Here is a 23,281-nt window from a genome sequence, read left to right as displayed (position 1 = left end):
GTAGAAGAAATGCTAATAATAGATTGAAGGTAAGAATCAAAGGGACAATATCAAAATAAAACAATGAAAGAACAACAAAGACAAAAGAAAAACAAATGGAAATAAGAAAAATGCTTCATTGATGCCACATGATCAATCAAATAAAAATATCAAATAATTAACAAACTTTGCTGAAATATAAAAGAAGCAACCCAACTTATTACAGCAAGATTTCAATACATCAAATAAATACTATAATTATTTTACTAATAAAACCCAAAATCTGTCAGACTAATAAATGTTACCCCAGGTACATCTGGTAATCAATAATTAAATTCACTATTTTGGCAATCATACACTACAGATTTACTGTGCTCTTAATAAAGTACAATTTATGGCTTTCCCACAGAAACTGTTAAGTCTAGAATGAATTGTAGGTCTACCTAGTCTATATTTGTGAAACTGACTGACTGAACAAAAAAGCCTATGACCCTACACCTTATTAGGCATCATCTTTTCAGTTTCAAGATATTTTTGAATCTGTATTTTGTCATTCAATGAATTATCAATCTCCAATGTTTCTGACAATCTCAATTGAATCAAGCATGACATTTGGCACAAAGCAAGCATTTAAGTGGTTTTTGAATGCAAAATCATGCAAGTTCCCTATGAACCGATCTAATCAGTCACTACTACCATCCTTCTTATCTATAAGGATGTTATGTAGGACTTTGTTAAACATCTGGCTGAAATTAGACTCAGTCGACTATTCCATTTCCCTAAGTAACCATATTTTGAAAAGATATAAAGACAGTAGAGCATGAGTTGAACTCATAAAGGGTCTTTATATTTTCTGCTTCCCTTTGTAAATGCCCACGAAGTGTTCATTTAATAATCATAATTATCACTCCTATTACAGGGGAGCAGAACTAGAAACAAGACAACCAGTTAAAAAGTGGTTTGCTTTCCAGATAAATAATAACACTGCCCAAACTAGATAAGTTTAACAACAGATAGAGATGTACAGGAAGGCAAGTTAAATATGAGATTGAGGTCATATTTAAAATTTTGGAACATTTAAAGAGATTAAACCTAACTTTATTTTTATCATTATTGAGATATAATTGACACAAATGACTATGAATTTTTGATGCACAGCATAAAGGCTTGATTTACATACATTGTGAAATGATTACCACAATAGTTTTAGTTAATAGCCATCATCTCAAACTCATTCTATGAGGCCACCAGCACCATGATACAAAAACTAGACAAGGATACCATATAAAAAGAAAATTATAGGCTAGTATTACTAATAAAAATAGATTCAAAAATCCTCAACAAAATACTTACAAACTGACTCCAGCAATACACTGAGTACCATACACCATGTTCAAGTAGGATTTACCCCAGGAACGCAAGGATTTTTCAGTATTCGCAAGTCAATGTGATTACACCACATTAACAAATTGAAGAATAAAGACCATCTGATCATCTCAACAGATGCAGAAAAAGCTTTTGATAAAATTTAATATCCATTTATGATAGAAACTCTAGAAAATGGGCACAGAGGGAACATCATCAGTTCAGTCACTCAGTCATGTCCAACTCTTTGCCACCTCATGGACTGCAGCACGCCAGGCCTCCCTGTCCATCACCAACTCCCAGAAATTTACTCAAACTTACGTCCATTGAGTTGGTGATGCATCCAACCATCTCATTCTCTGTCGTTCCCTTCTCCTCCCACCTTCAATCTTTCCCAGCATCAGGGTCTTTTCAAATGACCCAGCTCTTTGCATCAGGTGGCCAAAGTTGTGGAGTTTCAGTTTCAGCATCAGTCCTTCCAATGAACACCCAGGACTGATCTCCTTTAGGATGGACTGGTTGGATCTCCTTGCAGTCCAAGGGACTCTCAAGAGTCTTCTCCAACACCACAGTTCAAAAGCATCAATTCTGCGGCACTCAGCTTTCTTTATAGTCCAACTCTCACATCCATACATGATTTCTGGAAAAAGCACAGCTTTGACTAGGCAGACCTTTGTTGGCAAAGTAATGTCTCTGCTTTTTAATATGCTGTCTAGGTTCGTCATAACTTTTCTTCCAAGGAGCAAGCGTCTTTTAATTTCACGGCTGCAGTCACCATCTGTAGTGATTTTGGAGCCCGAAAAAATAGCCTGTCACTGTTTCCCCATCTGTTTGCCATGAAGTGATGGGACCGGATGCCATGATCTTCGTTTTCTGAAATGTTGAGCTTTAAGCCAACTTTTCACTCTCCTCTTTCACTTTCATCAAGAGGCTTTTGAGTTCCTCTTCACTTTCTGCCATAAGGGTGGTGTCACCTGTATATCTGCGGTTATTGATATTTCTCCTGGCAATCTTGATTCCAGCTTGTGTTTCATCTAGCCCAGTGTTTCTCATGATGTACTCTGCATATAAGTCAAATAAGCAGGGTGACAATATACAGCCTTGATGTACTCCTTTTCCTATTTGGAACCAGTCTGTTGTTCCATGTCCATTTCTAACTGTTTGTCCTGATCTACATACAGATTTCCCAACAGGCAGGTCAGCTGGTCTGGTACTCCCATCTCTTTCAGAATTTTCCAAAGTTTGTTGTAGTTCAGAGGGAACATGACTCAAAATAATACAAGCCATTCATGACAAACCCACATCTAATATCATACTCAAAGCTGAAAACATTTCCTCTAAGATCAGGAACAAGACAAGGATGCCCACGCTTGCCACTTTTATTCAACATAGTTTTGGAAGTCTCAGCCACAACAATCACAGAAGAAAAATAAAAGGAATTCATATTGCAAAAGAAGTAAAACTCAGTGTGTGCAGATGATGTGATGCTACATATAGAAAATCCTAGAGACACCACCAAAAACTACTAGAGCTCATCAATGAATATGGTAAAGCTGCTGGGTACAAAATTAATATAAAGAAATTCGTTGCATCTCTATACAACAAACAACAAAATATCAGAAAGTGGGCTTTCTTTTTTCAATTTCTGATATAAGGAGGCACTTCCATTTTGTCCCATTTAGGACACACATATTGATACTGTGTATATAAACAGATGATTTCTAAGTTAGGTGTATGGGGAGAGCATGAATTTAAGCAAGGTGGTCAAAAGATACAAACTTCCAGTTATAAACATGACTAGGCAATATAATGTACAACACAGTGACTATAGTTACCATTACTGTATGACATATATGAAAGTTAAGAGGGTAAATCATAACAGTTCAAATTACAAGGAAATAATCCCCCATTTCTTGTTTCGTTTCCTTTGTATTAGAGGATAATTGCTTTACAATATTGTGTTGGCCTCTGCCATACATCAACATGAATCACCCACAGGTAGACATATGTCCCCTCACTTCTGAACCCCCCTCCCATCTCCTATCTCATCCCACCCCTCCAGGTTGTCACAGAGCACTGGGTTGAGCTCCCTGTGTCACACAGCAAATTCCCACTTGCTATCTATTTTACATATGGCAATGTATATATTTCCATGTTATTCTCTCAATTCATCCCACTCTCTCCTTCCCCCACTGTGTCCACAAGTCTGTTCTCTATGTCTGCATCTCCACTGCTGCCCTCCAAATAGGTTCATCAGTGCCATCGTTGTACATTCCATATGCATATCCCCTATTTCTTTTTATTGTATCTATGAGATGATGGAAGTTAACTGAAACTACTGTGGTAGTCATTTCACAATATACATAAATCAAATCTTTACGCTGTACATCAAAAATTCATACAGTGATGTATGTCTTATACCTCAATAATAAAGGGGAAAAAGTTAGGTTTAATCTTTTTAAATGTACTAAAATTTCATTTCACTTGGAATATGAAGTTTATTCCACATTAGAAACAACGCATTATTTAAAAGAGTTTTAAGTCAATTTAGTTTATAAGGTGCTTTTTATTATGAATAATAGTAAGAATTTCTGATTAAAGAAAACTGATAATGACAGAAAGTTATTAAAGGAACTGAAATAACTAAAAAGTTACCTCTTTTTGGCACAATGTTCTTCAATATTGCTGTCCCACCTCTGAGACATTACCAAACTAAGCTCCATTTCTTCTTTTTCAATCTGTGGTTCATTTTCTTCATCATCACTATTTTGAGGATTTTTACTGTTTCCAAAGGAACGACACGGTGATGGCATCCTATTTCTTCCCCTGTGATAGCCGTCATTTTCCAAACCAGCAAGAAGATGTACCAGAGCCTCATCAGGACTACTGTCCACTACAAAACAAGTAAAGCATCACCAACAAATAACTTACACTTTCTAAATAATTCAGATCAATTATATATAAAACATTAAGAATCATATATGCTGGCACATGCTGAAATGCCACTGGTACAGAGATTTATGTATTGATATAGTTCTTCCATCCAAGTATGACCCTTGGACCACCTGTACTAGAATGATTTTGTGTCCTTATTAAGAAGAAAATTCTTAAGATACCATCTCACATTTATTGAATTAGAATTTCTGAGGCAAGGCTCAGGAATTTGCATGTTAACAAGCTGCTCAAGCTCTTACTGCTTAAGTAAGGCTGAGGAGCACTAAACGAAATATAATCACAAATGATTATAATAAATATAAAATATATAATAAGTATATGAATTAATGCTAAGTGAAACATGTCAACACCTTATCCCTCATTTGAGATTTATTTAGCTCATAGGATTACCAAACAAAACCTGTAATTGAAAAACACAGGAGAGCTTTGAAAGTGATTAATAGCATTACTTCCTGAAGACCACCACTGAGATATCACATCATATGCACTAGGTTTGATAAAATCAAAGACAGATAATAACAAATGTTGACAATATGTGAAAAACTTGGAGCCCTCATATAGTGCTGGTCAAACTGTACAATGGTACAGCTGCTGTGAGGGAAAAAAAGTTTGGCAGTTTATTAAAATGTTAAACACAGAGTTACCAGGAGAGCCAGTAATTCTATTCGTAGGTATATACCCAAAAGAAGTGAAAACATGTGTCCAAACGAACACCTATACATGAATAATCATAGCTGCATTACTCACAATAGACAAAAAAGTGGAAACAACTCAAAAATCTATCAACTGAAGGAAAGAGAAATGAAATATGGTTTATATCCATATGATGCAACATTATTCAGTAGTAAAAAGAAATGAAGCACTGATATACACCTCAACATGAAAACATATATTCCTTAAAAACATTATGCTTAGTGAAAAGAATACAGAAACAAAAGGTTATATGATTCCATTTATATGAAATGCCCAATATAGGTAAATCTAGCAAAAGAGAAAACAGATCAGAAGTTGCCAGAGGCTGAGAGGAGGGAAAAGAGAGAAGGGACTACAAATGGGCATGGGGTTTCTTTTTTAGAGTGATAAAAATGTTCTGTAATCAGATAGTGAAAATGATTGCATAACTACATGAAATGCTGAAAACCACTGAACTGTACAAGTTAGAAGGTTAGTTTTACAATATGTGAATTATATCCCATTAAAAGTTATTATCTAAAAAAATATCATAAAGAAGGAGGCTGTTCTAATCTAGTACACAACCTTTTTCTCTGTAAAATATAATATTTAGTAAATGGGAATATATTGTTTCCGTTTTTCTTTGCTGACAATGAAGAAACTAGTTCAATCATGCTACCAAATATAAGGCAAAATTGAAGATATTTGCCTATAGAGGCTATTTTGGCAAAAATCTATTTCTTAAACCTAGAATTGCAGTTTATTTTTCCTGACATACTTTTTAAAAAGTTAATATTAGCAAATGATTTATATATATTTGACTCAGATCTTTGACTAACATTGAGACTATTTTTTGCAACTTTAAATAAGTGAAAATTGTATCAGCTGGTGATACATTTTATTCACTTAGTATGAAGAAATAAGAATACACCTTTCTCTTTTTCAATTTCTTTAACTGTCTTTTTATAACTAAAATATAATTTAGGCATATAACATTTATTTACTCAGAGAAATAAAACATTTTATATTATAAACTTCAAATTAATTTTTAGATGTGGTCTTTGGATCATTTCTTTCTATATGTCATGTCATTCATTTAAAAAAGAAAAAAGTTACCTACCTTCATATAAAATGTTCTTGAAATATGACTGTGTACAGTAATTTTGATATTGTCCCTAGTCACTGAGTTAATCTTCCACTCAAATGAAAATGTAAATAACAGAGAGAGGATACTGTGGAGGGGTAGGATCACATTTGATGCTATACCTCATTTGATACAGTAAGAATGGAAAAACAAAGTAAGCAAGAAACATAAAATTGTTATACCGAGCAAAACAAGATGCAGGAAGTTCAATGATATTTCACTTTTTGCAATGAAAATTTAAAAACATTTCTGAAAAAGATATCAGTAATTTAGAGTAAATTACTGAAATGAAATCTAGTAAATGGCTTGTAATAGTAATGAAAATGCATTTATGGAAATGTAAAAGATACTCAGAAATAACTGTTATGTCCTATGCTAGTCAAGAATTAATAGCTTGAAAGGTATTGTCCAGGGAAATTTCTGAGACTTATTAACAAAGAATCAATCACGGTATTTTATTAATGTACTTAACTTTGAAGAATTTTAATTCAAAATAAACACATTTCCTCTTAAAGCAATACAGTTCTCTTTCAACCAAAGTGAAGTTAAGAAAAAGAGAGTTATTTTCTTTTCCAACTATTTAACAGAAAAAGCTGTATGGAAAACAAAAAAAGAAACTATACTTCTCTTAATGCAAGATTTCCTTCTTATACTGAGTAAGAATTTATTCAACATGCAACTTTAACCTCTTCAAATAAAAGAAAAAATACTACCTGATATATGCACTTTTGTTGATTTAACATACTGAAAATTTATGACAGAATAGTTGCTTACAGAAAACTCGTGACTCACTCAGTCTTTGGGTCAAAGGCTGAAAAGTCTGACTGTTTTCCATGAGGTTCAAAATTGCTTCTTCATTAATAAGAGCTTCCTCCACTTTGGGTCTAGTGTGACCTTAAAAGGACAAAGAATACAAAAACATTAAAGTAAATGACCTAAATCTGAAGCTGCTTACAATTTGTTTAAATTAGAAAACATTACAATGTAAACCTACTTAAAATTTTGAAGTATTAGTGATATATGTTAAATAAAATATAATAAACTTAATGAAAGCCACAGGAAACCTAACCAGTCACACAGGAAAAAAAAACCCTGAAACTGTGATCACTAAATGTTTACAATCTCTTCACTAAATCAAGTACCTAGTTTGTACAGTTATATTACCCTGATAAAGTCACTGTACATTAAAATCTGTAAAACAAGTTCTTAGAGGGAAGTTCATAGTGATATAGGCCTTCTTTTTAAGGAAAAAAAAAAGTTGAAATAAGCAATCTAATCCACCACCTAAAAGAACTGCAAAAAGAAGAACAAACAAAACCTAAAGTCAGCAGAAGGAAGGAGGTAATAAAGATCAGGGAGGGAATAAATAAAGAGAGATTCAAAAAACTAGAAAAAAAAATCAATGAAACTAACAGCTGGTTCTTTGAAAGGGTAAACAAAATTGACAAACCTCTGGCCAGGCTCACCAAGGAAAAAAGAGAGAAGATCCAAATAAAATAAGAAATCAAAGAGGAGAAATCACAACTGATACCACAGAAATACAAAAAACCATAAGACAATACCACAAACAATTAGACAACCTAGAAGAAATGGATAACTTTATAGAAACATACAGCTCTCCAAAACTGAATCTAGAAGGAATACATCTTGAACAGACCAACCAATCACTAGACTGAAACAGAATCTGTAATTACAAAAAAAAAAAAAAACTCCTTACAAACAAAAGTCCAGAACCAGATGGTTGCACAGGCAAATTCTACCAACCATACAAAGAAGAACTTATACTAATTTTTCTCAAACTCTTCCAGAAGACTGAAGAGGAAGGAACACTTCCAAAGATAGGCTATGAAGCCACCACTACCCTGATGCCAAAACCAGACAAAGACACTACAAAAAAACAAAAATTATGGGCAGTATCTTTGATGAATATTGGTATAAAAATTTTCAACAAAATATGAGAAAACTGAATCCAACAACACTTTAAAATGATCATATACCATGAACAATTAAGATTCATCCCAGAGTCAAAAGGATGGTTCAACATACATAAATCAATCAATGTGATCTACCACATCAAAACACAAGAAAAGACAATAACCATATGATCATCTCAATAGATGCAGAAAAAAGTATCTGATAAAATTCAACATCTTTCATGATTAAAACCCTTACAAAAGTGAGTAAAGAGGAAAACATATCTTAACATACTAAAAGCTATCTATGACACATACACAGCCAATATAACATTCAATGGTGAAAAGCTGAAAGCCTTCCACCTAAAATTTGGAACAAGACAAGGATGTAGACCCTCACTTCCCTTCAACACAGTATTGGAAGTTCTAGCAACACCAATCAGACAAGAAAAAGAAAAGGTATTCAAATCGGTAGGAAGAGGTAAAACTGTCATTATATGTAGATGGTATGACATGATATATAGAAAACCCTAGACTCTACACACAAACTACAAGAACTAATAAACAAACACAGCAAGGTAGGAGGATACAAGATTAACATACAGAAACTGCTTGCATTTCTTTACACTAACAATAAAATATCAGGAAGAGATCGTAAACAAATGTCCCTTTTAAGGTCAGATTAAAAAGTAAAATACTTAGGAATAAACCTCACCAAGGAGGTGAAAGATTTATATGCTGAAAACTATAAAACATTAATAAAGGAAACTGAAGATAAATTAAAGAAATGGGAAGATATTCCATGCTCTTGGATTACAAAAATTAAATCTGTTAAAATGGCCATGCTGCCCAAAGCAATCAATATATTTAATGCAATACCTATCAAAATACCCATGACTTTTTCTCAGAACCAGAATAAGCCTAAAATTTATACTCTGGATATAGATTCTGGATCTCCTAAAAGATCCAGAATTGCCAAAGCAATCCTGAAGAAAAAAAAAAGCAGGAGGTATAACTCACCCAGACTTCAGACAATCTACAGTAATCAAAACAGCATGATATTGGCACAAGAACAGACATATGGATTAATGAAACAGAATACAGAGCTCAGAAATAAACCCACACACATTTCCCCACAGGGACCACTCTGTTCCCCACCTGGACTACTCTGTTCCCCACGCACATTCTATTTTTCTGCCCTTGATATTCAGACTTGAAAATCAATGTTTTCAACCCAGGACATAGCTAGAGTGTTTAATCAAGACAAAAGAACAAAGAAGAAAACTACAAAAAAACAGGTCATCCCAAAGCAAAAAAACAAAAAACCCCTAAACTGAGATCAGTGAAAACAAAGCAGGTTTTAAAACTAATTACAAAATAGATAAGACTGGCAAGAATGATCACAACAAAACAGAGAAAGAGTAAATAAATTACATTAGAAATAAAAGGGGAAGTGCCAAAGGTAAAAGAGATATATTAAAGGAACACTGTGAGCAACTTTATACCAAAAATATGGAAAACTCAGATTAAATGGGTAGTTTCTTAGGAAAAATATGATATAAACTCTGATTCAAACAGAAATAAAAAACCTGAGTAAACCTGTAACAATTAAGGAAGATAAATTAATAGTTTAAAATCTAAACCCTTTATATCCCCCATGGATTCCAGGCTCCTCTGTCCATGGAATCCTCCAGGCAAGAATACAGGAGTGTAGCCATCCCCTCTCCAGGGGATCTTCCTGACCCGGGGATCAAACCTGGGTCTGATCCTTTGCAGGCAGATTCTTTACCATCTGAGCCACAAGGGAAGCCCTTACTACCCTCACCCTCACATAAAAATCAAGCCACAAAAAAACCTGTTTAAGTCTGAATGGTTTTACAGATGAGATATATCAAATCTCTAAAAATAGACTATATCAATCCAATAAAAATTCTTGAAAGGAGAGGTGAAAAATAGGAAAAGCTCTACAATGCATTTAATGGGGTTAAAGTATGAATGCTTCTCAATTCCTGGAAGAAAAAAAAAACCCTAAACAAAATTATTAGCAAAGTAAACACAGCAATGCTTAAAAACACACACATTATGACAAACAAGGATTTGTTTCAGGAGTGCAAGGACAGTTTAACATTAGATACGTTATTAATGTGACTACCATATTAACAGAGTAAAAGAGAAAAACTGATTATGTCAATAAATTCAGAAAGAAAAACTTGGTAAAACTTAATATCCATTCTTGCTTTTAAAAACTCAAATTTTCTTTAGCAAGCAAGAAATAGAAGATTTAATTGCTATTTAATAAACTGATTAAAATTTATCTACCAATGCTGCTGCTGCTAAGTCTCTTCAGTCGTGTCCAACTCTGTGCGACCCCATAGACGGCAGCCCACCAGGCTCCCCCGTCCCTGGAATTCTCCAGACAAGAACACTGGAGTGGGTTGCCATTTCCTTCTCCAATGCATGAAAGTGAAAAATGAAAGTGAAGTCGCTCAGTCGTGTCCGACTCTTCGCGACCCCATGGACTGTAGCCCACCAGGCTCCTCCATCCATGGGATTTTCCAGGCAGGAGTACTGGAGTGGGGTGCCATTGCCTTCTCCGTATCTACCAATATCCTGTAGTAAATTTCATAATTAATGATGAAATACAAAAACATTCCCTTTTAAGCCAGGAAGAACACTTTTATGATTTCTACTTAACATTATTGTAGAGTTCTTAAGCAGTGCATTAAAACATTAAAAAAATATAAGGATGGGAAGGGAAGTAAAAATTATTTTCTGATAATGACTCTACACAGAAAATCCAATGAAACAGATATAAATCATCAACACTAATAAAAGTTGTTGGATATAAGACTGACACACAAGGTCAGTGAAGATCCTAATATCAGCAATTAGAAGATGTAATTTTTGAAAGATAAATTTACAACAGCAACAATTATGAGGCACCTGGCATATATCTAACAAAAGATATTAAATATTTTTACAAAAAAACCCACAAAGCTTTACTTACAGACAAGGAAGAAGACCAAATAAACTGAGAAATATATCATGCTCATAAATGAGATAATTTGGTATATAGAAAGATTTAAAATATTTCTAAATCGGTCTATATATTCAATAATTTTCCAATAAAATCTCAACAAAGTTCTCTTCAGAAACAAGACAATCTGATCTTATAATTAACATGGGAGAACTTTTTAAAAGATCCAAGAGTCATTAAGACAATTTTGAAGCTATTCAGAGATCTGCCCCTGATATATACCCATACTTACAAAGCAACAGTAATTAGAACAGTATGATATTAACATGGGAGAACACAACTGAGGTTGGGGAATTCAGTGAAAACAATTTTTTTTCCAATAAATGTGTTGGAACAACTAGCTCTTTATACCTAGAAAAAACAGATACAGTAAGATCCTTACTATGTACACAAGTAAAATGCAGGACGAATTGAAGACCTACATGTGGAAAACCAACTGTAAGCACACATAAACCTTAAGGATGAAAATTTTCATTACAGCGGGATAGGAAATAACTTGTAAATCAGGTACCAAAACCAAACAGTAAAGGAAAAAAATTCTTAAATATAATGCTAGAAAGACATACAAAACACTCTTTTTAAAAAAGGGAAGAAAATGGGAAAAAAGACCAAAAATAAAGTTCAAGTCTGCTGCTGCTGCTGCTAAGTCACTTCAGTCGTGTCCGACTCCATGTGACCCCAGAGATGGCAGCCCACCAGGCTCCACCATCCCTGCGATTCTCCCGACAAGAACACTGGAGCGCGTTGCCATTTCCTTCTCCAATGCATGAAAGTGAAAAGTGAAAGTGAAGTCGCTCAGAAAATATCTCTACAATAAATATAACTAACAAGGGCTTGATATCTAGAAAATACAAGGAATTTCTACACATTAGTAAGAAATGTACATTAGTAAGAAAACGATTGATGCAATAGAAAATAAGCAAAGAACATGAATAAGCAATTCTCAGATAGAAAGACCCAAATGCTTATAAATACCAGTAATCAGGAAATGCAGATTCTGAAGAATGAGAATGGCAAAAAATGTTTGCATCTCACACTATCAAATATTGTTGAGGATGTAGGGAAGTAAAAGCTCTAACATTCTGTGGGAATATAAACTTAGGTATAATCATTTCATAGAGCAATTCTGTAATAAAATGTGATAGTTTTATTGTTAACATACCTCAAAATCTGAAAAACTGAGCACTAAAATGGAGCTTATAAGGAAAATTAAACGGTAAGACAAAATTTATGCAACTCTGTAACGAGAATACTAACAAAATCAATAATTGGTACCCCAGGAAATAAACTGCTCAGTCAGGCAGGCAGCTCAGTGTGGCTGGAAGCTGTCATAGTAGATATTAAAAATGCACAGGAAATAGTAGTATGGAAATTCTGGGTACATTTTGATTAGGATGGGGCTAGAAGATGCTAAGACAAAGCAAATCAAAGTAGAGCTCTGATCCAAAAGGCTGCCATTAAAGTACTTGGGAGAGGGTGTAACTTGCTCTGAGTCAGAGGGCACAACGCCAAGATGCAACTCTTAGGGAAGGAGGAAGCCCTAGGTGGCTGTAGGTGCTCATTTCTAGCTGCTTTTTAATACAGTCAAGAGTGCCTCTGCTGCCCATGCAGCAGTGAAAAGAGGGCTTTTCCTTTCCTGCTGAAGGTTGGTAATTCTACTCCTGCTATTCTGACTCCCCTGCCTAGAAAAACTGTATGCATAAAAAACAACTTCTGAATAAAACTTTCATTACACTCTTAACTACCAACCATGTAAAAACTAACTTCATTATAGAAACCCTGACAGAATAGATGCTATCTAAGGCAGAGTTTCAGAGATGGCAATGGCACCCCACTCCAGTACTCTTGCCTGGAAAATCCCATGGATGGAGGAGCCTGGTGGGCTGCAGTCCATGGGGTCGCTAAGAGTTGAACACGACTGAGTGACTTCACTTTCACTTTTTCACTTTCATGCATTGGAGAAGGAAATGGCAACCCACTCCAGTGTTCTTGCCTGGAGAATCCCAGGGGCAGGAGAGCCTGGTGGGCTGACGTCTATGGGGTCACGCAGAGTTGGACACGACTGAAGTGACTTAACAGTAACAGCAAGGTAAGAGTTTAATAATACATATACCCTAAGACTTGGCAAATTATACTTTTATATGTTTTCTGTAGAGAAACTCCTGCACATGGCCACAAGGTGACAGATGTGACACTGCTAACCATAGTGCAAAAGTGAAAACCATCTAAGAGTTGTAGAGAATCAAATAAACTTGTTTAGTCTTACAAAAGAATGCTAATCAGCAGCTAAAATGAGTGACCTACAAACATGTAAGAAAGAGAACAGATTTCAAAGTTATTACTGCTGACACAAAAGATACTCAACATCATTATTAGTGAGGGAAATGATAATTAAACCATAATTAGATGCCATTTCACACATACTAGGATGGCTATATAAAAAAAGACAGATAATAACAAGTGTTAGTGAGAATGTAAGGTCTCTGGAACCCTCATATACTGCTGATGGGAATTTAAAAGTGCAGCACCTAGGAAAACAGTTTGGCCATTTATTAAAAATTAAACACAAATTTATCAAATGACCCAGCAATTCTCTTCCTTGATATCCACTCAAGAAAAATGAAAATATATATCCACACAAAGACATAAACGTTCAGAACAGCATTATTCTTAAGGGCCCAAAAGTGAAAAGAACTCAAATATTCATCACCTAATGAATGAATCAATAAAATATATTGGTACAAGGCAATAATACTATTAGGCGATAAAACAGAATGAAATACTGATAGAGATCTACAGTATGGAAAAAAACGAAAAATATTATGCTAAGTAAAAAAGTACAAAAGATCACATATTTTATGACTTCATTTACATGATTTACCCAGGAAAGATAAATCTTGAGAGACAAGAAAACAGCTTAGTGGTTACTTAGGGTTGGAGTCTTTTGAGGTGAAGGAACTGTTCTAAAACTGAATTATGGAGATGTTAGTACAACTCTGTAAATTTACCATAAATTACTGGATTATATACACTTGAAATGAGTGAATTTTATGTCATGTAAATTATACCTCAATTAAATAGTTAAAAAATATAATGTTGAATGGAAAATGCAAATTGCTTAATCTATGCTAAGAAGGACACCATTTATGTAAAATTTAAAACCTAAAATAATAGTATTTGTTGTGGACATACTTATGTAAGAACACATAAAATCATACATGGTTTAACAATATGTATCAACTTTAGAATGATGCTTACCTTTAGAGATTAAGAAAAGGTAAAGGAATGAGAGAGGTTTTTGCTACATCAATGATATTTAGTTCTTAGGGAAAAAAATGAGCTAACTCAACTAAATACTAATATCTCAGTGCTAGATACACAGGATGTATATAATGGTATTTTCTGTATGTTTGCAGGAAAACCCTTACCTTTGCTCAACTCTGAATCTTTGTGGACTTCTACCATATTAGCTGGTGTACACGGAAGAATTTCATGAGACAGAACCTCAGAGTGCAATGTTAATTCAGCAGAGAACTCCTGGGATCCATCGCTGTAGTCCACAGATCCTGATAATGTTCTGCTTAATTAAAACACATCCTTTATAAAAAACTACATAACAAAGCAATAAAATTAGTTCTGAGATCTATAATAAATAACCACTTACACAGAAAAATTGTTCTCTTTGAGAATTTCCTGAAGTCTCTTCTGAAATTTTTTTTCACTTTCTGTTGCTGGCACAAACCTGCGATCTTTGAATTTTAAAAGTTCATTAAAAAATGTAGACAGCAAACGAATGAAATAGTTACCTTTTTCCTAGAGTACCTTTTTAAAATGGTAGCAATTTCCTATATTTGACACATATAACACCACCTAAAAACAGTCCTATTACATAAATCAAACAAAAAGGAAATGGTTGTTACTGAAGCTATAAAATTAAGCACTTAAAGTCATTTCAAGATTAAGTTCTATAAATTAAAAACAAAAACATTATTTTCTATCTAAAAATGTTATCATACACCATGAACCTAGAAATTTTTCCTTTATAAAATATTTCTATTTTAAAAGGCATAAAAGGCATTCAAAATTTATCAAAGGATTTTTAGTGTCCATGAGATTATAACACAAATTTTAATTGGACTTCAGTGTATGCTTACTACTGTATTCCTTTTAAACTGTCTTCTCTTCTTTTACTTTTATTTAATAATTTGTTGTATCCATGGCATTTAAAAAATTTCTTCCAATTCTTTTTGAATGTATCAAAGTTTAGTAACAAATCAAATGAGTATTTTCTTCAGAGATGTACAAGTTAATCAAAGTCAGAATTTATGACATACCCAGAGAAATAATTTGGGGACAGAATTTCATGGGTTACATTTTCAAAGCTTAATGAACTAAACAGTGTTTCTAAGTTGGGATTCATGCTTTTCTGTAAGTATTCTATAGCTCATTCGGAAATGCCAAGGTTAAAACACACTAGAGAATGAAAAAGGAGAAAAGGATAGAATGAAAACCAAGGCCAACGAAGATGTCAATTTCTTATGAGAGACAATGAGTGACACTTTCGATGTGAAGAATAATGAGAATAGGAAGAAAAATATGTAGAGAATTTAAATGTAGTTTGAAAAGCAAAATCTAATGTCAAGGTAAAAATTCAATGGCTTGTACTTTTTCATTAAAATATCCAGCTAAAAAAGTATCATCAGAGTATTATTAGGCTTGTACCTTGTGATTCAGGTTGACTTATTTGAGAAGTTTCATTTCTATTTCTTCGCCGTTGCTTTTCATCTTCCCATATGGCCTGTAGACCAGGGTTTCCACCAATTTGAGCTGTAATCACAATAATACTTCAATACAACAAGGGTCAAAGTGAAAATTACTTGCTTAAAAAAAAGAGAAATCCATACATTAAAAAAAAATAAATGTTGCCCTTAAGAAAAACAATTACCTACTTTTTGTAATAAAATAAATTATCCCAACCTACATTTACTATATTACTCCCTTTTTAGTTTCCTTACTAGTTCCCTAAAACCCCAGCAAGAGAATAAGATTCAAACATTTGATGATAGTCAACAGACCCAAAAGTCCCCTCCCTGGTACATAATCTGAAATAAAAAAACTAGCAGGCAGAGCATAGTAAATTCTTTTATAATGGCTAATTTATTTATTTAGTGTCACACTTACTTTATGTTTATACAAACAAACTCATATGAATGAAGCATAAATGAAAAATGACTATCTCATCAGGGAACAGGAAAAAAAATCTTCATAATATTTTACATTTTCCTTTAATTTCACTTCCCTAGTGATATTTTCTTCCATACTTTTTCCATTCTTTGGTCATGGATTTTTAAAAATAAAAATATACACTAAGAATAACTGTGTATATACCTTCAATGTCCAACCGATTTAAGATATCAGCAGCTACAGCATCCACTTCTAATTCACAAGTACTCTGTGGTTCAACACCTTCCAGTATTAAAGAGCTGTATTAAAGAAGTATCAAAAGACACAATAATTACGTAAGAGAACATTTTCTTAAGATTTTTCTTAAATGATTTTTCATGTTTAAGGGGTAACCAGAAAGCCAGTGATATTTATCAATTGATAACTCTACAGAGATCTTTTTGGGATCATTTTACATACTTTGGTTCATTATATTTTATATAAAAGGAATGTACAGGGCTTCCCTGGTAGCTCAGTGGTAAAGAATCTGCCTGCGGAGACACGAGTTCAATCTCTGCTCTGGGAAGATCCCACATGCTGTGGGGCAACTAAGCCCGTGCACCACAACTACTGAGCCTGTGCTCTAGAGCCTGGGAGCCGCAACTGCTGAGCCCACACGCCCTAGAGCCTGTGCTCCTCAACAAGAGAAGCCACTGCAATGAGAAGCTGTAACTGGAGAGTAGCCCTAGCTGTCTGCAACTAGAGATAGCCCGTGAAACAACAATGACCCAGCACAGCCAAAAATAAACAATACATAAATACATAAAATTATATAAATATATAAAAGGGAATATACAATGTTTCAGCATGTGGGTCATATCCAGAGCGAGCTGGGTTAAGACAACAGAGAGACAAGAGAGGGGACTCATCAAAAACCATACACATATGCAATTACTTGCCCAGAGGCATCTATCTCGGCAATTATTAAAAGATGGCTTTTAAAAATTAAAAAGGATGGTTTTTAAAAATTAGGAAGAAATATATACCAAGAGTTGAGGGGAAATAAACATATTGAAAAGTGGGCAAGTGATATTGCTCTCTCTGCCTTCAACAACTACTACTGAGCTAGGGAATACTTTTAAAACTTTCCATAACATGACAACTGTAAAACCATCCATGTCCAGTATTGGGATCATAGCTAGGAAAAGAGGTGATACCATAAGGTCATGTTTTAAGAGAACTGTATTAACAAAACTCATTCTCCATTGTCCATACCTAAGAAATAAGTTTATTTTTAAAAATTTATTTTTTATTTGAAGGATAATTGCTTTACAGAAGTCTGTTGTTTTCTGTCAAACCTCCACATGAATCAGCCATAGGTATAAATTTTGATGGATCATAAGCAATTGTTAAAACAAAGAATTTTTATAATTTATCTGTACACACAGATAGATACAGATATACAGACACAACACACATATATCTTTCTACCACTGAGGAGGGACATTCGTCAAACTATCACAGTATATCCATCTCTCTAACTTTCAGAAAAAGTAATTCGCAATACAGCTTGTCTAATTTAACAAAATAAGTTATTCCATGAAATAAAGTATCAGATAAAATAGTTTTGGCCAATAGTTTTCTCCTTTATACTAAAATGTTTCAGAATTTTGAAAGAATTATATTATAAATTTCAAGGGTGAATTTTCCAGTAGATGATTTGTGACAAAGGGAGGAAATATTTAAAAATGCAATTTCACAGTAGAAACTTACAATTATTTCCTGCCCTTATTAAAAACTACTTCAGACATTCAGAATAGGAGGTGTTACTAGGGAAAGGATATTGTTGCCGTTCAGTGCTCACATCTGTCCGACTCTTGCGACCCCATGAACTGAAGCAAGCCAGGCTTCCCTACCCTTCACCCTCCCCTGTGAATGAGTTTGCTCAAACTCACTGAGTTGGTGATGCCATCCAACCATCCCGTCCTCTGTCACCCCTTTCTCCTCCTGCTCTTAATTTTTTCCCAGCATCAGGGTCTTTCCCAATGACTCGGCTCTTCCCATCAGGTGGTGAAAGTACTGGAGCTTCACCTTCAGCAGCAGTCCTTTCAATGAATATTCAGGGTTGATTTTCTTTAGGATTGACTGGTTTGACCTCCTTGCAGTCCAAGGGACTCTCAAGAGTCTTCTCACAGTTTGAAGGCATCAATTCTTCAGTGCTCAGCCTTTTTTATTGTCCAGCTGTCACATCCATACATGACTAAGCTTCCCTGGTGGCTCAGACGGTAAAGAATCTGCCTGAAATGTGGGAGACCTGGATTCGATTCCTAGGCTGGGAAGAACCTCTGGAGAAAGGCATGGCAACCCACTCCAGTATTCTTGCCTGGAGAACCCCCCTGGACAGAGGAACCTGGTGGGCTAGTCCATGGAGTCGCAAAGAGGTGGACACGACTGAGTAATGAAGCACACCATGTATGGATGGACCTTTGTAGGCGAAGTAATGTCTCTGTTTTTTAATACGCGTCTATGTTTGTCATTGCTTTTCTTCCAAGGAGCAAAAATCTTTTAATTTTATGGCTGCAGTCTCTGTCCACAGTGATTTTGGAGCCCAAGAAAATAAAGTCTGTCACTGTTTCCATTGCTTCCCCATTTATTTGCCATGAGGTGATGGGAATGAATGCTATTTGTTTATATAATGTTGAGTTTTAGGCCAGCTTTTTCACTCTCCTCTTTTACCTTCATCAAGAGGCTCTTTAATTCTTCTTCGCTTTCTGCCATAAAAGTGGTATCATATGCATATCTGATGTTATTGATATTTCTCCCCACAATCTTGATTTCAGCTTGTGCTTCATCCAGCCCAGCATTTCACATGATGTACTCTGTATATAAGTTAAATAAGCAGGGTGACAATATACAGCCTTGATGTGCTCCTTTCCCAATGTGGAACTAGTTCATTGTTCATGTCCGATTCTAACTGTTGCTTCTTGACCTGCATGAAGGTTTCACAGGAGGCAGGTCAGGTGGTCTGGTATTCCCATCTCTTTAAGAATTTTCCACAGTTTGTTGTAATCTACACAGTCAAAAGCTTTAGCGTAGTCAATGAAGCAAAAGTAGATGTTTTCCTGGAATTCTCTAGCTTTTTCTATCATTCAATGGATGTTGGCAATTTGATCTCTGGTTCCTCTGCCTTTTCTAAATCCAGCTTGAACATCTGGAAGTTCTTGGTTCACATACTGTTGAGACCTAGCTTGAAGGATTTTGAGCATTACTTTGCTATTATGTGAATTGCGTGCAATTGTGCAGTAGTTTGAACATTCTTTGGCATGGCCCTTCTTTAGGAATGGAATGAAAACTGACCTTTTCCAAACCTGTGGCCACTGCTGAGTTTTCCAAATTTGCTAGCATAGTGAGTGCAGCACTTTAACAGCATCATCTTTTAGGAAGTAGTTTTCAGAAATTAAAAAACTCCTTTCAGTAAATAGAAAAAAAACCTAGAGGGGTGGGATATGATGGGAGGTGGGCAGGAGGTTGAAGAGGGAGGGGACATATGTTTAACTATGGCTGATTCATGTTTATATGTGGAAGAGACCAAATACAATATTGTAAAGCAATAATTCTCCAATTAGAAATAATTTTTAAAAAACTAAAATAAATTTGAGCCTGCAAATATATGTAGGTCATTCATTTTAATTATGAAAGGTAGTTAAGCAATACAATGGTAATTAGGCAACTGTACCTCTCTGAATATTTCTATTCACAGCTTAACACAATATACCCACAAATTACAGTCACTGAGGGTAGAGCTCAGACATCTGTAATTTTAAAAAATCTCTTCAGATCATTCTGATGGGCAGCCAGGTTGAGATTACTGCAGTAGATTCGACCTTTGTGAATTCAACACCCTGGCAAATGACTGAAGGTCCATGATATGTAGTAATTTACAATGAGCCAGCAGGGCTTCCCTGGTGGCTCAGTGGAAAAGAACCCGCCTGCCAATGCAGGAGATGTGGGTTCAATCCCTGGGTCAGGAAAATCCCCTGGAGAAGGAAATGGCAACCCACACCAGTATTCTCACATGGGAAATCCCATGGACACAAGAGCCTCATGGGCTACAGTCCATAGGGTTGCAAGAGTTGGACACGACTTAGCAACACCACCACCACCACAGCAGGTAAGGTTAGTAGACTTGCAAACTCAGCACTTTCATCTCATTGAGTTTGTTGCTATTTGTTTCAGCCCTTGAAATAATATTGTGAAATTATTCAGATATTATTATCAATATTATTATTCAACATAATATTGTAAAATATTGTGAAATTGTGGAATTTCAGCCCTTGAAATTCCTTGTGAAGGAATATAAAACATTTTGGGTTTAAAAAAAAAAAAAAGGTACCCAGAGGAAGGTGCTCACATGGGGGTAAAAATGAGACTAAAAAAATTTAAGAGTACTGATTTGGCAAAAATGTTTATGACATTTTATTATTTGTATTTGATGAAATGATAGATTTTCATGTTTAATACAAGAAGCCTAAAAGTATGGGACAAAAATGTAGGTTGTAGCTAACCTACATTTATTATAAATTCTAGTTCTGAATACCTTGTCTAATTTCACTAGTTTACCATTTCATATCTTTGCTCTGTACTGTACTGTGCTCAGTCATTTCCAACTCTCTGTGACCCCATGGACTACAGCTCACCAGGTTCCTCTGTCCATGGGATTTTCCAGGCAAGAACTAGAGTGGGTTGTCATTTCCTTCTCCAGGGGATATTTCTAACCCAGGGATCGAACCTGTGTCTCCTGCACCAGCAGGCAGATTCTTTACCACCGAGCCACCAGGGAAGTTCATCTATGCTTTTAAAAGTAATAATTCAAATTTTTCATTATAATACACAGAGTTTCTTTAAACTAACTCCTAACCAGTGAAGCTTTACTATATAGTCTTATGACCTAACCAGAAAGATGCTTGCTGAAAAAGGCTTTCAATACAAATAAACCTTGATTTGAGTTGATTGTGCAAAAAACAACTTACGAAATTATAGAACTTTGAAAACCAAGGGATCTAGTGAGTAGGTCAAATCCCTGGGTTAAGCTTATTTGTTCCAATTTCAGAGAGATAGAGGAACTATATCACAGGTACAAAAACGAGACAGAAAACAGTCTGTCGGTCACTTTGTTCTGGATTAATTAGAACTTGAACTTGATGCATTAAATAACACTCTCTCTAAAATTAATACCAATTCAACACAATTATAAAAACAATTCTGCTGTATCTGAGGACTCTAGAAGTACATATGTATGTATACGTGTATGACTTTACCAAAAAGTCCTGACATTTGCTAACTGAATCCAGAGGTAAGGCAAGTCACTGTCCACTTGGAAGGTTTTGAAGTCTCATTCTGGCGTAATATTAGTTATAAATCAACATACTTCTATCATTATTTAATGAGAGTCTTAATGTCAGGTCTTAAAAAGCCAAAGCAATTCTATAATATGGAAATTCTGTGAAGAACATATTAGTATCTTAAACTATATAAATTAAGCTCTAAACAAATACACTTACGGCAGCTTATCTTCAACCAATTAATAAATTCACATTTTATCATTAAATAAAAAAAGTCATTTAACTGAATACTTCTACTTTGCATCCTTCATTAAAAAAAGAAAAAAGCAAAACAAAAAAACAAAAAAAAAAAACGCTTAAAACTTATCAGGTGACATATAAGTAGTGAAAAAGAAGACACCACAACACCCCATCAATACCAAAGAATCAAGAAAGCTTGGGCAACAACTTTTTGGTATAAAACAAAAATCCTCTACTTCTATGTAGATTAAGATATTATGATAATTTTTATAGGTACTGATTATATATCTACTTTATAGTAGGGAAATCTAAGCCTTTAGAATATCTTACCCTCTCCAAGAGTCTAATAAATACTAAATAGTCAAAAGAAATCACAAACTGTATTATTCACATACACTACAATAACCCACTTTTTTTCTCACAAATATTCAGAAATATTTAGGGGTTATTTTTATTAAAAATATTTTCCATTTAGGATTGATTGGTTTACCTATTGATTTAAATATTTATCCACTGTACCATGTAACATATGGGATCTTAGTTCCCTGACCAGGAATGGAACCCCCCTGCAGTGGAAGTTTGGAGTCTTAATCACTGGACAACCAGGGAAGTCCTGCTATTTAGGTTTTAAATTGCTTTTATATTACATGATTTTTACTTGACAAACTGTGTGTGTGTGTGTGCTTAGTCACTCAGTCATGTCTGACTTTTTGCGACCCCACGGACTGTAGTCCACCAGGTTCTACTGTCCACGGGATTCTCCACACAACAATACTGGAGTGCATAGCCATTCCCTTCTCCAGGGATCTACCTGACCCAGGGATTGAACTCAGGTCTCCTGCATTGCAGGTGGATTCTCTACTCTTTGAGCCACCAGGGAAGCCCACTTGACAAGTTGTAGGACGTGAATTTAGAATGTACAAACAAGATAGATATTGGAGAGAAATATAAAAACTTACATTCAGATTCCTTTTATTAATTAGGGAATAACTAGGTATATTTTCAACCTATTTTCACAGTTTATTTTTGAAATCTATGATCCATGTAACATACTAATGTTGAGATTTGCTTTTTTGATAAACTTACAAAGAAACAATTTTAAAATTAAATTATGCTAACCACTGATTTCTGAATAGAGTAGGACATATGTAACTAAGTTTTCTTTTCCTTTACAACATTAACTAACCTTGGTATTTCGCCTTCTTCCCACCGAAATAAAGTACCAGTAAGGGAATTTTTTCCTGGTAGCCGATCCTTGCAAGACCCAGTCAGATGCAATGGATCACCTAGAAATAAAGGCAAAAGTGTTAAGTTCCACTTTTAACTTGCATATAATTACTCTTTAGGTAAATTAGTATACAAACCACATGACTAGTTCCTAAAACTGTATCCTAAAAATTCATAAACGTACTGGAATGCATTTGCCCAGTGGAGAGTAAAGATTCCAAATGGAGAGGGGGGAAAAGTATCT

The 23,281-nt window shown here is 34.7% G+C and overlaps 1 protein-coding gene across 8 annotated transcripts in view; it reads right to left on the bottom strand.

Annotated features, from left to right (window-relative positions):
* REV3L (REV3 like, DNA directed polymerase zeta catalytic subunit) overlaps positions 1–23,281 on the bottom strand; it is a 180,017-nt gene that overhangs the window by 76,491 nt on the left and 80,245 nt on the right. For 6 of the 8 annotated variants that reach the window (XM_070376418.1, XM_070376421.1, XM_070376422.1 and 3 more), the window contains 7 exons: positions 22,997–23,096; positions 16,454–16,548; positions 15,788–15,892; positions 14,730–14,814; positions 14,494–14,645; positions 6,890–7,009; positions 4,000–4,237 (listed from right to left, as the gene is read on the bottom strand). In XM_070376418.1, coding sequence (XP_070232519.1) covers positions 4,000–4,237; positions 6,890–7,009; positions 14,494–14,645; positions 14,730–14,814; positions 15,788–15,892; positions 16,454–16,548; positions 22,997–23,096 — 895 coding nt within the window. The remainder of the gene's footprint in view (positions 1–3,999; positions 4,238–6,889; positions 7,010–14,493; positions 14,646–14,729; positions 14,815–15,787; positions 15,893–16,453; positions 16,549–22,996; positions 23,097–23,281) is intronic. The other 2 variants (XM_070376420.1, XM_070376419.1) reach the window with 2 other exon arrangements.

This window comes from Bos mutus, chromosome 9, assembly GCF_027580195.1.
Source record: "Bos mutus isolate GX-2022 chromosome 9, NWIPB_WYAK_1.1, whole genome shotgun sequence".
NCBI classification, from domain to species: domain Eukaryota; kingdom Metazoa; phylum Chordata; class Mammalia; order Artiodactyla; family Bovidae; genus Bos; species Bos mutus.
The sequence above is the reverse complement of the archived record's forward strand: the minus strand, read 5'-3'. Positions and strand labels throughout refer to the sequence as shown.